Raw genomic sequence first — 16476 nt, 5'->3', positions numbered from 1 at the left:
GGTAAAGGGTATGACTGTGGCTAGATACTACAGTACACATCAAGGTAGGTAAAGGGTATGACTGTGGATAGATACTACAGTACACATCAAGAAAGATAGGCCTAGGTCAAAAACACAAACTTACAGATGCCCCACATGTCAACATGAGATCAAATATGTGTCAAACACTGGTCAAAATAGAGGTCAAACAGAGGTCAAATAGTTAAACTGAGCTAATCACTAGTCAAAAATAGAGTTCCAACATGTGCCAAACAGAAGACAAATATATGTACAACACATACAGAGAGGTTAAAACAAAGAGGAAAAGATTCTTGTTCAAAAGATCAAATACAAATGACAAATATGTGAAAAAAACAGTGGTCAAACAGAAGGCACGAATGTGTCAAACATGGGTCAAAACAGGTCAGACATGTGTCACACAGACAGAGGTCAAAAGACATGTGTCATACTGGCAGGTGTCAAAACAGGTCAGACATGTGTCACATGGACAGGGGTCAAAACAGGTCAGACATGTGTCACACAAACAGAGGTCAAAACAGGTCAGACATGTGTCATACTGGCAGGGGTCAAAACAGGTCAGACATGTGTCACCCAGACAGAGGTCAAAACAGGTCAGACAAGTGTCATACTGGCAGGTGTCAAAACAGGTCAAAACAGGTCAGACATGTCATACTGGCAGATGTCAAAACAGGTCAGACATGTGTCATACTGGCAGGGGTCAAAACAGGTCAGACATGTGTCACATGGACAGGGGTCAAAACAGGTCAGACATGTGTCACACAAACAGAGGTCAAAACAGGTCAGACATGTGTCATACTGGCAGGGGTCAAAACAGGTCAGACATGTGTCACAAGAACAGATGCCAAAACAGGTCAGACATGTGTCATACAGACAGAGGTAAGACATGTGTCAAATGGCAGGGGTCAAAAAAGGTTAGACATGGGTCATACTAACAGGTTTCAAAACAGGTCAGACATTAGTCACACAGACAGAGGTCAAAACAGGCCAGACATGTGTCATACAGACAGAGGTAAGACATGTGTCAAATGGCAGGGGTCAAAAAAGGTTAGACATGTGTCACACAGACAGATGCCAAAACAGGTCAGACAAGTGTCATACTGACAGGTGTCAAAACACGGCAGACATGTGTCACACAGACAGAGGTCAAAACAGCTCAGATATGTGTCACACAGACAGAAGTAAGACATGTGACACATGGCAGGGGTCAAAAAAGGTTAGACATGTGTCATACTAACAGGTTTCAAAACAGGTCAGACATGAGTCACACAGACAGAGGTCAAAACAGGTCAGACATGTGTCATACAGACAGAGGTAAGACATGTGTCACATGGCAGGGGTCAAAAAAGGGTAGACATGTGGCATACTAACAGGTTTCAAAACAGGTCAGACATGAGCCACACAGACAGAGGTCAAAACAGGTCAGATATGTGTCACACAGACAGAGGGAAGACATGTGTCACATGGCAGGGGTCAAAAAAGGGTAGACATGTGGCATACTAACAGGTTTCAAAACAGGTCAGACATGAGTCACACAGACAGAGGTCAAAACAGCTCAGACATGTGTCATACAGACAGAGGTAAGACGTGTGTCACATGGCAGGGGTCAAAAAAGGGTAGACATGTGGCATACTAACAGGTTTCAAAACAGGTCAGACATGAGTCACACAGACAGAGGTCAAACAGGTCAGACATGTGTCATACAGACAGAGGTAAGACGTGTGTCACATGGCAGGGGTCAAAAAAGGTTAGCCATGTGTCATACTAACAGGTTTCAAAACAGGTCAGACATGAGTCACACAGACAGAGGCCAAAACAGGTCAGACATGTGTCACACAGACAGAGGTCGAAACAGGTCATACTGACAGGTGTCAAAACAGGTAAGACATGTGTTACACGGCAGAGGTCAAAACAGGTCAGACATGTGTCACAAGGAGAGGGGTCAAAACAGGTCAGACATGTGTCACAAGAACAGGTGCATAAACAGGTCAAAACAGGTCAGACATGTGTCATACTGGCAGGTGTCAAAACAGGTCAAAACAGGTCAGACATGTCATACTGGCAGATGTCAAAACAGGTCAGACATGTGTCGTACTGGCAGATGTCAACACATGTCAGACATGTGTCATACTGGCAGATGTCAAAACAGGTCAGACATGTGTCACAAGAACAGATGCCAAAACAGGTCAGACATGTGTCATACTGGCAGGTGTCAAAACAGGTCAAAACAGGTCAGACATGTCATACTGGCAGATGTCAAAACAGGTCAGACATGTGTCACATGGACAGGGGTCAAAACAGGTCAGACATGTGTCGTAAGGAGAGGGGTCAAAACAGGTCAGACATGTGTCACACAGACAGAGGTCAAACCAGGTCAGACATGTGTCACACAGACAGAGGCCAAAACAGGTCAGACATGTGTCACACAGACAGAGGTCAAAACAGGAGTCAAACAGGTAGTAAACAGAGTCATCACACAAAACACTTCAGGTAAGCCATGCTTCTGTAGATTATGGATATTCATTAAAAAAAACTGGCAGCAGGCCAAAATTACCTTTTTAGAGTTTATGTAATTTTTCAAAAGTCGGACAGTTAAAAATGTCATTTGGTCAGTTCAAATAAAAGCTGAAAAGCCTGTACACACTAAGTCATTATCATAATGAGATTATTTCGTATCAATTTTTTACATTGGTAAATATTTCAGTATCTTTTTACTATTATCAAAACAATTGTGGAGAAAATCTGTGCTTGATTTCACATTGTGTTACAAGTGCACTGAAGCACATTTTGCTGTACAGGTATTTTAAACATAAATTCAGCAATTATTTTTATGGGATTTGGTTGAATCTATAAAGTGAGAAAACACAAGTGCATTAATCTGTAGAGAAAGGAAAATAAGTTGTATCATGATATCAACCGAAATTTGACATTAAACAATGACAAAAGTTACACCTTTTTCCAGTTTCACAAGCCTCTGTCATAGACTTACCCCGGTTTTTTATGACGTTTGCTGGGATATACAACCAATTCGGTCGGTTTTTGAAGATTTCACCTTTCTCCACCAAAACCTGACGTACATTCTGCAGCCCGAACACCACAATCATGGACATTTCTCCGAGTCGGAGACGGAATATGTCGCCATGGCCACTCCGTAGTCCTAGGATCTTGGAGTAAAATCCATTACCTCCAACAATGCTGAAGAGGTTTCCCACCAATGGCCATGCGAAAGGGCCCGGGGGGTAGTTGGTGGGGTCCCCTCCCCCAATGAACTGGATAAACAAACTGACCACTACTACCAGGAGTATCACAGAGAGCCAGATAGCCATTGTCAAGGTTGGCAGCGCGGTCAGGGTCAACCGTTAGATGTCCGGATCAATATCAGTTGTTATCATCCATGCTACAGCCTCAACCTGTCCCTTGGTCAGCAGCTACAATGCCAGATGTAAACCTGTAACAGTCAATAATTTAGACTGAATGACAGTCCCCGGAACGCCGCGAGCGTACAGCAGCTTCTGTCATGGGCCGCCAGTCAGAATCACGGGAGAACAATTTTACTGTTCCTGGTCCTATTTAAATTTATAAACACGTCCGTTCTGGAGATGAGATCAGGAGTGGTTTTAAGTTTCGACTGGGAGAGTATGTATTTAAGGATAACAGGATGTGTATGTGATATATAATGTAGACCTAATTGTCAGTCAGGCGGAAAACACTCGAGAACCGTGCCGACGTCTTTGGACCCGTGACCAGTCAGGCGTGACGTGCTTTAATAATCCGCATATATATCTCTCATTATATTAGCTAACGTGGTTCGAAGGACCATGGTGATCTTATGCCATACCGCAGCGTCCGGCGTCCGTCGTTTAAAACGCTACTAGCCATGACTGAGCAGATTTTGACCAAATTCGGTCAGAAGCATCCTTGGGGGAAGGGGAACAAATTTTGTATAAGTGGTGGGTCTGGCCCCCTGGGGGCTGAGGGGCGGGGCACAATAGGGGAAATATAGCAAATTCTTTAAAATCCTTCTAGATCTTCTTCTGTAGGAATGAAAGGATTTGTTCCATATTTAGTCTAAGCATCCGTGGGGAAAGGGGAACCAATTTTGTATAAACCGTGGGGAAACATCGCAAATTATTCTTTAAAATCCTTCTTCTTCTGTAGGAATAAATGATTTGTTTCATATTTGGTCTGAAGCATCCTTGGGTGAAGGGTAACCAATTTTGTATAAACCATGGGTCTGGCTCCTCAGGGGCCTGAGGGGCGAGGCCCAAAAGGTAACCTTTTTAATCCTTCTTCTACCATAGGGATTAAGGGATTTTATCCTTATTTAGTCTGGAGCATCCTTGGGTCAAGGGAACTCAATTTTGTATAATTGGTGGGTATGACCCCGCTAGCGGCATAGGGGTGGGGCTCTGTTTGAGGTTTGTTCTCGATATTTTTCAAGTACTTACAGCACCTACCAGTGCTATATCTTTACTTCATACCAATTATTTTAAACATATTCAGGTGAGCGATACAGGCCCTCTGGGCCTCTTGTTTTTTGTTCACTTTTATGTTTTGGAAGATAATCACATATCAGCTGTAAGCTTAAAACTTAAATTTCATTATTAAAAAGCTAGTTTACTTAAACACTAATACGTACACCTTTCTCTCAACAAGATAATGTAATAACGCTAAATTGTAGAAATGAAGAAGATGTTATTGGAACCAAAACTGGCAGATAAGATTTTAACAACAAAGAGTTAAACCCCAAAATATCCAATGGGGGAAGCCATTCTGCCCTCTGATAATTTCAGGTTAAATGGCATTCGATCCGCGTATTCATTTCATTAAACAATCCGTGTAGACCTGAGGAGTTTAGTCAGCGGTGTGTGTACACATAGTGTAAGCAATTGCTATATTGTTATTATTGTGTGTATGCTTATTCGTTAACAATTAGTGGGAATTGTTAACGAATCGACTAGAATCATGTTAAAGGATCACTCACGATTACTCGGGGATTTAATGTGATTTCACACAAAGTCTTTACAAAATGTTACAGATAACTAAGTATACATCAAAACAAATGGGAATAAACCCGGACAATAACATGATCCGAAAGCGATACAGGGGCCGCTTTTGATTATCGCGATCCAAACGGTTGAACTGGTTGGACCAGAATTGTTCGTTTATGAAATAAGGTCAGACCTATGGTCTAATGCTGCTTTCAGGCGAGCCTTGACGAAGCTAAGCAAGGCCTTCATACACATTTGCAGGTCTGACACGGATTATATCCGAAAAGTTTACATTTAAAAACGACAAACCGGTTGTACCACATAAACGAACATGTCCCAAACGTTCCGGAAGCATGAGCGGTTCCTGCACCACACGTAGCCACCCCTTGAAATGTCGGAAAAGTACGTAGGTCATCAACGTTTCTTATACACGGTGAATATGTTTTCAATCATGACAGAGATTAAATTATCGTGAATGTAAATCAAGTCGGAATTACCGCCAGACAATCAAAGAAGAAATGAATGTCAACTGCGTAGATTGAAGATTTCCATGTAGAAAACTCTTGATATATAATAAATTGGTCACTAGGACACGACTTTCCTAAAAATAAAGTCTTTTTTTTTTTAGGTCAGGTTGGCAAGGATACAGAACGGCTCAACTATATCGATCAATCAAACTTTAAGTGACGTTTAAATTCGAAATATCTATCTTCACATTAACAAAACAATGAAACATGATTGAATGTATACCTTAAAAATCGTATTTGGGCCAAATGATGCTTAAAATGCTTGTTCAAAGTTCAATATCCAGCGGCAATTTTATTTAGTGTAGGCAAGCAATGGCTCTCCAGCTCAAGGTTGGTGCCAGAACTATTGAGACTGTCCCAGCTGTTCAAAACCTAGGGGTATACTTTGATAGTTCACTGAAAATGGAGAAACAAGTGAACGCTATTGTCAAATCTTGTTACTACCAGATCAGGAACATCGGCTGTATTCGGCAGTTTATAACTGAACACTTGTTACCTCTCGGTTGGATTATGGTAACGCCCTGCTCTGTGATATATCTGAAAAACTAATAAGTCGTCTGCAGAGGGTCGAGAGAACTGCAGCACGGCTGGTTACTTGTACTCGAAAGAGAGAGCACAGTACGATACAGGTCGCAGTACAAACTTTTGGTGTAAACATACAAGGCGCTGGAACAGCTCCTCAGTGCCTAAAGGAGCTTGTTACCTTGTATCAGCCATCACGATGACTGCGGTCGGAGTCAGAATCATTGTTGTGTGTCCCAAAATCTCGTACTGTGACCTATGGAAACCGGTGCTTTGAGAGGGTTTCGGCCACGTTGTGGAATAGCTTCTCATCTGCCAATAGAAAGTCAAATACCCTGGCCAAGTTCAAGAGGGACATCAAAACTCACCTCTCTACGTCTGCATTTTAGGGTCTCTGCAAAGACGTCATGTAAATACCCCCTTTTATTTGTTCAATTATGTGCACATTGCTTGCTTACATGTATACAAGTGATTGTAAGCCTTTGTTTTTGTTTCACAATTATAACTATTACTATTATCTATATGTTGTAAAAGTGCTTTAAAGTATTTTTACAAATTAAATAGGGCGCTACATAAATGATTTCTTAACGTTTACATAGGTTTCCATACCACTCAGTGTGCTATTAACAGGATTTCTATTGCGACGATTTCCGTCCGTGAGTAAAGTTAAAAGAAACTTCCGTCTTTATTCAGCGATATCTGTCAATGTGAAACTATAATGCGGATATATTCAATTTATCAGGAACGCGTCAGAGCTTTCGTCAAAACAAATCAGGGCTGTCATATCCTTGTCATCAGCAGTGGCCGTTAGACCCGATTCCGAGTGTAAGGAACGACACCTCTGGGCAGAGATTGTCACAATCGGTTTCCGTCCGGGAGTAAAGTTAAAATAAACTTCCGTCTTTATTCAGCGATATCTGTCAATGTGAAACTATAATGCGGATATATTTAATTTATCAGGAACGCGTCAGAGCTTCCGTCAAAACAAATCAGGGCTGCCATATCCTCGTCATCAGCAGTGGCCGTTAGACCCGAATCCGAGTGTAAGGAACGAAGATTGTCGCAATCGGGAACCGTCGGCACGTTCCGTAAACGAGAAAATTTCTCGTTTACGGAAAGTGCCGACGGTTCCTGATTGAGATTGTCGCTGAACGTGGGAGACGAACTGTATTGTAGCCTTTGTTCACTGTAAGTTCTTAGATGTGTTCATTAAGGATCCCTGTCCCGCTGTAGACGAAACACTAGAAAACACCACTGTTGTTTTTTTTATATCGTATACATAAAGTTACCTCCCCTCAATGTCGTTATACTACATGACTTTATATATCTCTGAGCCGCAACACTTTCTTTATACTACATGACTTTATATATCTCTGAGCCGGGACACTTTCGTTATACTACATGACTTTATACTATCTCTGAGCCGGGACACTTTCGTTATACTACATGACTTTATACTATCTTTAAGCCGGGACACTTTCGTTATACTACATGACTTTATATATCTCTGAGCCGGGACACTTTCTTTATACTACATGACTGTATATATCTCTGAGCCGTGACATTTTCGTTATACTACATGACTTTATACTATCTCTGAGCCGGGACACTTTCGTTATACTACATGACTTTATATATCTCTGAGCCGGGACACTTTCGTTATACTACATGACTTTATATATCTCTGAGCCGGGACACTTTCGTTATACTTCATAACTTTATATATCTCTGAGCCGGGATACTTTCGTTATACTACATGACTTAATATATCTCTGAGCCGGGAAACTTTCGTTATACTACATGACTTTATATATCTCTGAGCCGGGACACTTTCTTTATACTACATGACTGTATATATCTCTGAGCCGTGACATTTTCGTTATACTACATGACTTTATACTATCTCTGAGCCGGGACACTTTCGTTATACTACATGACTTTATATATCTCGTTATACTCGTTGTATCTTGTAATTGTACAGCGGGCGCCAGAATTCGATATCAAAAGTATATGTTTCGAGTTTTTTTAACCATGAAATTATTTTCTAGCTTGTATTTCAATGCATATTTTTTCAATATGCATTTTAGAAGTGAACACTCCCAAGTATTTAAGTATCAGTTTGAGTTACTTCCCTTCGTACATGTCACCGTAAAAGTCCTAGTGGGGTAATGTCGCAAGTATCTTTTTTCAGATGCTGAATAGATACTTTGATATAATTATAGAGACCACCACTGCGTACTTTTTTTAAATTAATCGTTTTAAGTGAAAGTACTGGGTTAAAGATATGGGACAAAGTTCAACATTGTTTATATCGGAAAGCACTATTTTAAAAGCGACTTCTAGTGATAACCCCCCCAGACTTTTTATATTTATCCTTTGACTTGTTGGTTTCTGGGCTGTACATAGCTGTGTCTTCAGGGTGAAGACTTTGAAAAAGGAGGGCGGAATGTAACGGAACTGGACTGGGTCGATCGTCGGCGACCAGGTTGCTCGATCAATTGGTAGAGCATCTGCCTAGAGTTCGATGGGTTCCAGGTTCGAACCTTGGTCTAGTTGTGCATATTTCCATCTTCTGTTACACAAGTAATCAGAATCGGCTTCATCGGCCAAGGTCATTTAGGCATCCAATCTAAATACATGTGATGAGGATTTTCTTGTGATTTTCAATGTTCCATTAAGCTCTCACTCAACAATGCTTATGTAAAGAGGCTCCTTTCATCACCTGTACGACTTGAAATGTTGATACTTTCCACATACAGAAGGTTCATCATGACCCCTGATGGGTCGATACCATTCGACTAATCTCGGCTGATTACGGTACCCTTCATCAAGGTACGGACTCTGCCGAGTTGTGACGATTGGGGTATATTCAAGTTTCGCCATGCTGATTTCAACCAAACTTTGCCCTCTCGTGTCCTTGAGCAAGCGTGATCGTTTTTTGACCGATTAAAGCTTCAATCGTAATCTGACTCAATTTTATATCTCTTAGACGTTTTAATGCCAGCAATCTAGTAATACATGACGATACTACGAAATTTAGTTGTGTCACTTTACAATATAACACGTTCGTAATTATGTATTCTAGACGTACTTGTTTTGTGTATCGTCCTCCAGACTGTTTACGTTAATGCACAGAGCGCCATTGTTGTAAGCGACCACGGATGAGCGGGTAGATCTGGGGACGTCGCACATTCTGTATTATTATCTTGGTAATGTAACAAAGAACCCGTAATGCAAGTGATAACTGTCAAACTGATGGTGTTATATGATAAAAGTTAGATCAAAGATGATAATCATGAAATTATTTCTTTAAACATTGGTGTTTCATGTCTTCAGTTCGTTTTGCCTGAGAATTTGTTACAGATATATTTGCACCTAGACAAAAGTGTTTAGCGTAATTTTTCACGTGTAACGTTTTTTTTATGGGTGGTTTTTCTACCGAAAGTTGATCTTAACCTGTAAAACGTGTAAAATTACTCCAAACGCCTTAGGCTAGGTCCAAATATATCTGTACCAAATTCTCAAGTCCCGGTGAGCTTTGTCGGCCTCCAAGGTTCTTCATACAACTACAAAAATACCGACGTCTGTTAGGAAAAAATTATAACAACAAACAGGAGATGGAAGACAGAGAATAAATATAAATCAGACATCTAGAATTTCAGACAAGATGTTCCCGATAAAAAAAAATCATCTCCCTTTAAACATAAATCTGACTCGAAGATACATTGTACGTCATTGCTAGCTAGTATCTCTAGTATTCTAGTATCTAGATCATTGACATAATCTTCAATATGATGAAGTAGATCAATTTTGTTTTGGTAAACGTAGTACGGGATTTTATCTAGTACGGTTTTTCACAATTTCATCAAACTCGGTCAAGTATATCCCTTGTTTACTTTGACCGCCGATAGTTACATGTACTGTTTGTTAACTTAATTCTTAATTTAACTTATGCAAGAACATATGTCGATCGCATATTTTTCTGTTAAAAGCTTTCAGAAACGAAGCATAAGATCATAGAAGGGATGTATATCATAGCTGCGTTTCCTGCATCTTAAAGTCCGATCCTTTTAAAACTTACAGAGACGTATATATATTATCTAATCTACATACGCCTCTGAAAGACGAACGTAACATACACCCATACACACATGTGTTTTCACCTTTAAATGTTGTTATAGAACTGCATCATTCAGCTGTTTCGTCCTTCTAGTACTCGTCGGTGATGTTCTAGCACGGGTGCGTACTTTTGACAAATACTATCCGTGTTACTGGTTAATTCCATGTAAATATATGTTAAGTTTGTATATTATGAATCGTACCAATTAAGAGAATGAACAGTTAACCTCGGGGACTACATAATCCAACAGCAGAGTCTACCACCTTGTATCTTGAAAGATGAACATGACACACACACACAATATTTTAGATTATCAGACATTTTTCTTTTTTAATTTTAGATTAACGTTTCTATGACTCTAGGAAGTTCCGATAATCTAAACTTGAAAAAAATCACACACGCACAAAAAAATGTTTTGCGGAATTTTAAGTGAATCGTCGGTTTCAGTTATCCTGTGTTATATTCCATCTTGTACTTCCGGTTACTTACACATGTGGCCGGATTTCATGCGTACTTGTAAAAGTTTTGTGTACGCATGCAGAAAGAGAAACCTGCAACTACTCATTAGTGCTTCCAGTTAAATTCTGAAGTTTAATATCTTAACAATCAAGAAATTAGAAACGTTCAACGTAAGTAAGACATGACATCATAAATATATTATATAAACATGTTTTTCTCTGTAACCCTTCGAGCATCGCCTGTTTTGACGGATCAGATTCACTGTAATAACAATAAAGGAAGCACCGGTGCATTTCTGTAGTATGCACAACCACTCGTGTGGGTAACAATCCTGCATTTGGATAATAGTTACTGTTTTAGTATTTAACTGGGGAATAAAGTGAAACATTAGGTCATTCTCAGAGACACAAGACTGCAATGTATGATGTTCAAAATTGTGAACAATCAGGTAGCTATTAGTAAACACACTATACTTATACCAGCAACCAGGCAATCAAGGCATACCCATCACCAATCCTTCCAAATACCACACCGCAGAACCCAGGTCAGAAAACAATCCTTTTTTCCACGATCAATATCTGAGTGGAATAAGATCCCACCAGATATCATATCCTCCTGTTCTACTACTGAACCTTTTAAATCTGCTCTCCTGTCACTGTACCCTCAAAATTAAATCTATATAGATTTTGGCCTTCTAGGAATCGACTAAATCTCTTTCTACCTCATGACATTATCTTCAACTTTTTTTTTTGAAATTGTTTATTTTGCGACGATTTTTTCATAATACATATAATCATGAAAAGAAACACACATACGGTATTCAAACTTACAGAGCATACATGCTAGCACAAGACAACTTAATAATCTACACATGCAGGTCAGGTTTACATTATACAACCATCATATTCTGCATATTTATTTATTAAAACATTTCCTCATTCTCCTACCCCTAGATGATATGCGCTAAGAGGAATAGTTCAAACTTCCAAGCCTAGCATAGTATATGTATCACTGTTCACCAACACACACACACATATCACAATGTGTACATGATCATTTGATCACTGATTTATTCACATTGTGGACACTAATACATGTTACTGCACTGTATACATGTTCAATAATAGCCATTTAATTGTACATACATGAATATGTACAATATATAAACACACATGTATACACATAAGACTAGTATGGAGTCAGCTGTCTATATATATTGACACTCATATGCCTCATACCTAGCTGTATCTATATAATTCATCTTTTACACACCCATACACACACACACCATCAACCACACAACACACCATAACAAACTCTCAGATACCTATCCATTACACAGGTTAATACACACATCACTCTCTTACTTAAGAACCATAACTAATAGTATACTATCTGTTGTGTACATCAAACCTACATAATATACTTATATAAGAGTAAAATCAGTAGTATAAGTTTAGAGAGAGAGAGAAAAAGAAAGGAAGAGAGAGAAGAGAGAGGTAGGGGAGGCAATCTTATATGTAAAAATTGTATATGCTTAAATAGCCAGTGACTTAATCAGGCCTTGGATATATATAGTATACAAAAAAAATTCAAAACACAGGAAAAATAATTTAACAAAACAGCTATATATCTATAATAGGTTTCCATTTTCTCCAACCTGTTTCAAATTTCATTTTGACGTGCTCACTTTTACCGTTATTAATATAGTTTTGAACAATGAAATGATCTTTAATAACATTAATTAGTGCATTGAGATTTAAGGATTTGCAGAGACATCTAGTCTTGTATATATAATGCTTGATAAGAATTAAAATTTCATTATCAACAAAGCTAGAAAGGTGTGAAACTATTCCAAAAAGGAAGGATTCCTTATTAAATGAAAACAGGATAAAAAAAAAGATCCAGCAGAGTTTCAAATCTCTGCAGTAATTTCTGCATTTCTCGACATTCCCGAAGACAATGAATTATTGTTCCATGTTCTATACTACACAAAGTACATAACAGACTAGGGGTTAAGTTAATTTTAAACAGAAAGGTGTTTGTAGCCAAAATGTGATGTAAAATTCTGACTTGGAACCATAATTTTGCATTTTTTTGTTACTGTAAAAGGAATTATGATTTTTTTTGTCCATTTTTCATTATCAAAGTCAAACTCATGGTTCCATTTATTGATCCCTGTAGGTGTTGAAGCTGGAGCAATAATATAGTTATACAAATCTTTAACTCCTTTTTTACTCTTAATTTAAAAATAAAAATAAATTGTTGAAGTTAGTCATTGCCATTTAGAAGTAGAAGTAGAAATTCTTGAAACTAGTAAAGTCAGGCTATCTTTCAACATAATTCACTAAATAATAAAATGAGGTACAACTACACACAAGTTAATACATTTACAGCAGATGTCTATCATAACAAATTATAAATGCATATCAAAACAAGTAAGACTGGCTACCAGACCCCCCCCCCCCCCCCAATTTTTTTAAAAAAAAAAAAAAATTTTCCCCGCTGGATAAGGGGGGGGGGGGGGGGTGTGTGTGTGTTAGGTGGCCAAGTGGTGAAGGCATCTGACATTCTGCTACCATTATCCCTCCACCACTGGGTTGCGGGTTCGAGACCTACGTGGGGCAGTCGCCTGGTACTAGCCATAGGTCGGTGGTTTTTCTCTGTGAGCTCTGGCTTTCCTCCACCACCAAAACCTGGCACGTCCTTAAAAGACCAAAGCTGGTAATTGGACATAATGCACAAACAAACACAAATCCAGCTGTATTTTACTACTAGCTTATCTCCCCTAGTTTGAGAACAAGAATTGGATATCCAAGTGATCAAAATTATGAGAGTTGATTTTTTTTCTAATTAATTCCATATTATTCTAGAGAAGCTACATGTATAGGGGACAGATCTAACAAAGGAGTAAGTCTGTTATAGTGCAAAGACATCAAAAGTACATATGAACAGGAACTGTGTCTGTTAATTATTGGCCAGTGAATTGTTGACTATATGATTGAGGATAAACTGTCTGTTAATTATTGGCCAGTGATTGTTGACTATATGATTGAGGATGAACTGTCTGTTAATTATTGGCCAGTGAATTGTTGACTATATGATTGAGGATGAAATGTCATACTTCTTTATTGTTCAATTTGCAGATCAAATGAACTTCTAGGCACACTGAGGAACTGGAAGGATGAACACTTCAGACACCAATGAGTCGCCTGAGGAAGCCACTGCAGGCAGGGTCAGTAACTCCGCCTACTTTACAAGTTACGGTGACCTGGGCGTACATGAGCTCATGCTAAAAGACAAGCCTCGCACACTTGCATATAAAGGTTTCATCGAGAAAAACTCGCACCTGTTTAAAGACAAGACTGTGCTGGATGTTGGGGCGGGGACAGGCATTCTCTCCCTTTTTGCTGCCTCTGCCGGTGCTAAAATTGTCTATGCTGTGGAGGCAAGTGGAATGGCAAGTGCTTGTGAGAAGATTGTGGAACAAAATAACTTAAAAGATCGTATAGTGGTGATCCATGGCCGTGTGGAAAGTGTCGATCTACCTGTGAATAAGGTGGATATAATTATCTCCGAGTGGATGGGATTCTATCTGTTCCACGAGTCTATGCTTGACTCTGTGATTGTGGCTCGTGACCGATGGCTGGCTCCTAGTGGTCTCATGTTGCCATCAGTTGCCACTCTGTATATGATGCCTGTTTCTATGGATGACTACATCTGGGACCATTTTCAGTTTTGGGACAATGTTTATGGGTATGACTTATCGCCCCTGAAATCTACTGCCATGATGAATGCCATTCAGCAACCTGTTATCACAACATTATCCACAGACGAACAGCTTGCTGAACCTCAAACAGTGGTGGATCTGAATTTGTACGAAACGACACTGTATGATATTGAACAGATGTATGCCAAACTCAGTTATAAGATTCTAACAGATAGCACTGTGCATGGGTTTGCTGCATGGTTTGATGTGGACTTTCAAGGTCCAGCGGGAACATCTCCCCAGAACAGCTGTACATCTGTGACTCTGTCTACAGCCCCTGGCTCCTCCCCTACACACTGGAAACAAACTGTGTTCTTCTTACCATCTGCCTTCTCTGTCCAGGAAGGGGAGACAATCACATGTAAACTTGAGCTAAGTCAGGACCAGAAAAATAAGAGACAATACAATATCTCCTTGGAGATGGTTGATAAGGACGAGGAGAGCGAGGATGACTTTGACACAGGAGATGATGAGGAGAGTTCTAACCACCCTGTACCCTGTACATGTGGAGCCTCACGGTGCCAGCTCATCACAGCCATTATGGACAAGTACGAGTGTGAACATGCCCAGCTGGAACAGGAGGCGGAGCTTGTGGGAGTTACGGCCGAGAGAGAGGCTGCCAATGAGATGATGGGGGAGGAGTTTAGTCCCAACGATTTATGAGGGGACAAGATTTGCGAGAAAACTTGCTGAAAACCTTTCAGTACCAGTAAGGGGAGAGATCTCAAGAGTTCTAAATGTCAACACTTCATTGGTTCTTGAGAGAGGTCGAGAGAAAGATTCGTGATCATGGAAGTGTGATGTGAATATCAATTCGTGACGGAAGGCAGAATGTATTATTTATTGTCAGAGGTCAAAAGAGGTCAGAGAAAGTGATAGAAAAGATGGGCCTTGCGATTTAAATTTCCAAGTTCGTAATAAGTCACAGAAAAAACTGGAAGTTAGTAGGTGCTATTTAAATGTCAGTGGTCAAAATGTGTTTGGAGGGGGGGTTGTTGTAAAAAAGTCAGGAAGTGTTATAATGAATGTCAAATGTGCTCAAGGAGTCACCTCTATTAAGAGACAATATGTGACCACTTTAAATATTCTTCTTTGTGTCAATTTCTTTAATTTTATTTAATTAACCTGTATTAAGAGACCACCTGTGTTAAGACACCACCTGTGTTAAGAGACCACCTGTGTTAAGACACCACATTATGGGCTTCAGAAAGGTGGTCTCTAAATACAGGTTTATATACAGGTCTAAATAAAGGAAATCATATTATATCAAATACTACATACAACGACAGTAAAGCATGGAAGACATCAAGATGAGTACAAAAAATATCCACACTATGAAGTTAAAGCCTATACATGTAGCTTAGATTGTTGATCAAATCACTGCTAGGAGGGCCTATTATGAAACTTCACTATAAGATGTATGAGAGGAATTTACTGGAATATCTTTAATATATGATAATCAATATATTCTTTATTTTACTGTTTGTTAAATATTAAAAGACTTTTGTGTATGATCTTGTCCTTGATGTTATTAATCCCTGGGAATGTGGATATCCTGTACTGTGTATTTACAGTGGATATCCTGTACTGTGTATTTACCGTGGATATCCTGTACTGTGTATTTACAGTGGATATCCTGTACTGTGTATTTACCGTGGATATCCTGTACTGTGTATTTACCGTGGATATCCTGTACTGTGTATTTACCGTGGATATCCTGTACTGTGTATTTACCGTGGATATCCTGTACTGTGTATTTACCGCAGATATCCTGTACTGTGTATTTACAGCGGATATCCTGTACTGTGTATTTACAGTGGATATCCTGTACTGTGTATTTACCGCGGATATCCTGTATTGTGTATTTACCGTGGATATCCTGTACTGTGTATTTACCGTGTATATCCTGTACTGTGTATTTACAGTGGCTATCCTGTACTGTGTATTTACCGCAGATATGCTGTACTGTGTATTTACAGCGGCTATCCTGTACTGTGTATTTACCGCTGGTATCCTGTATTGTGTATTTACCGTGGATATCATGTACTGTGTATTTACCGTGGATATCCT

General features: G+C 39.4%; 2 protein-coding genes across 3 annotated transcripts in view; one reads left to right on the top strand and one right to left on the bottom strand.

The window, feature by feature from the left end:
• LOC110445880 (cytochrome P450 2U1-like) overlaps positions 1-3779 on the bottom strand; it is a 27483-nt gene extending 23704 nt beyond the window's left edge. The window contains exon 1 of the mRNA XM_021490711.1: positions 3008-3779. Coding sequence (XP_021346386.1) covers positions 3008-3344 — 337 coding nt within the window. The 5' untranslated portion in view covers positions 3345-3779. The remainder of the gene's footprint in view (positions 1-3007) is intronic.
• A 6432-nt stretch (positions 3780-10211) lies between these two features.
• Positions 10212-15920, top strand: LOC110445879 (protein arginine N-methyltransferase 1-like). 2 transcript variants are annotated; one of them, XM_021490710.1, is made up of 2 exons: positions 10212-10297; positions 13784-15920. In XM_021490710.1, the coding sequence occupies exon 2, from the start codon at positions 13822-13824 to the stop codon at positions 15067-15069; it is 1248 nt and encodes a 415-aa protein (XP_021346385.1). In that variant the 5' UTR covers positions 10212-10297; positions 13784-13821; the 3' UTR covers positions 15070-15920. The 2 variants fall into 2 exon arrangements, with proteins under 2 accessions (XP_021346385.1, XP_021346384.1); XM_021490709.1 differs by lacking the exon at positions 10212-10297 and adding an exon at positions 10656-10807.
• The last annotated feature ends 556 nt before the right edge of the window (positions 15921-16476 follow it).

Source organism: Mizuhopecten yessoensis, unplaced genomic scaffold (assembly GCF_002113885.1).
Source record: "Mizuhopecten yessoensis strain PY_sf001 unplaced genomic scaffold, ASM211388v2 scaffold2401, whole genome shotgun sequence".
Lineage (NCBI taxonomy): Eukaryota > Metazoa > Mollusca > Bivalvia > Pectinida > Pectinidae > Mizuhopecten > Mizuhopecten yessoensis.
This window is presented reverse-complemented; position numbering and strand designations above follow the sequence as displayed.

Bases quoted from the DNA above. Each gene is read 5' to 3' on its own strand.
- LOC110445879 (XM_021490710.1), top strand. From the start codon at position 13,822: ATGAACACTTCAGACACCAATGAGTCGCCTGAGGAAGCCACTGCAGGC.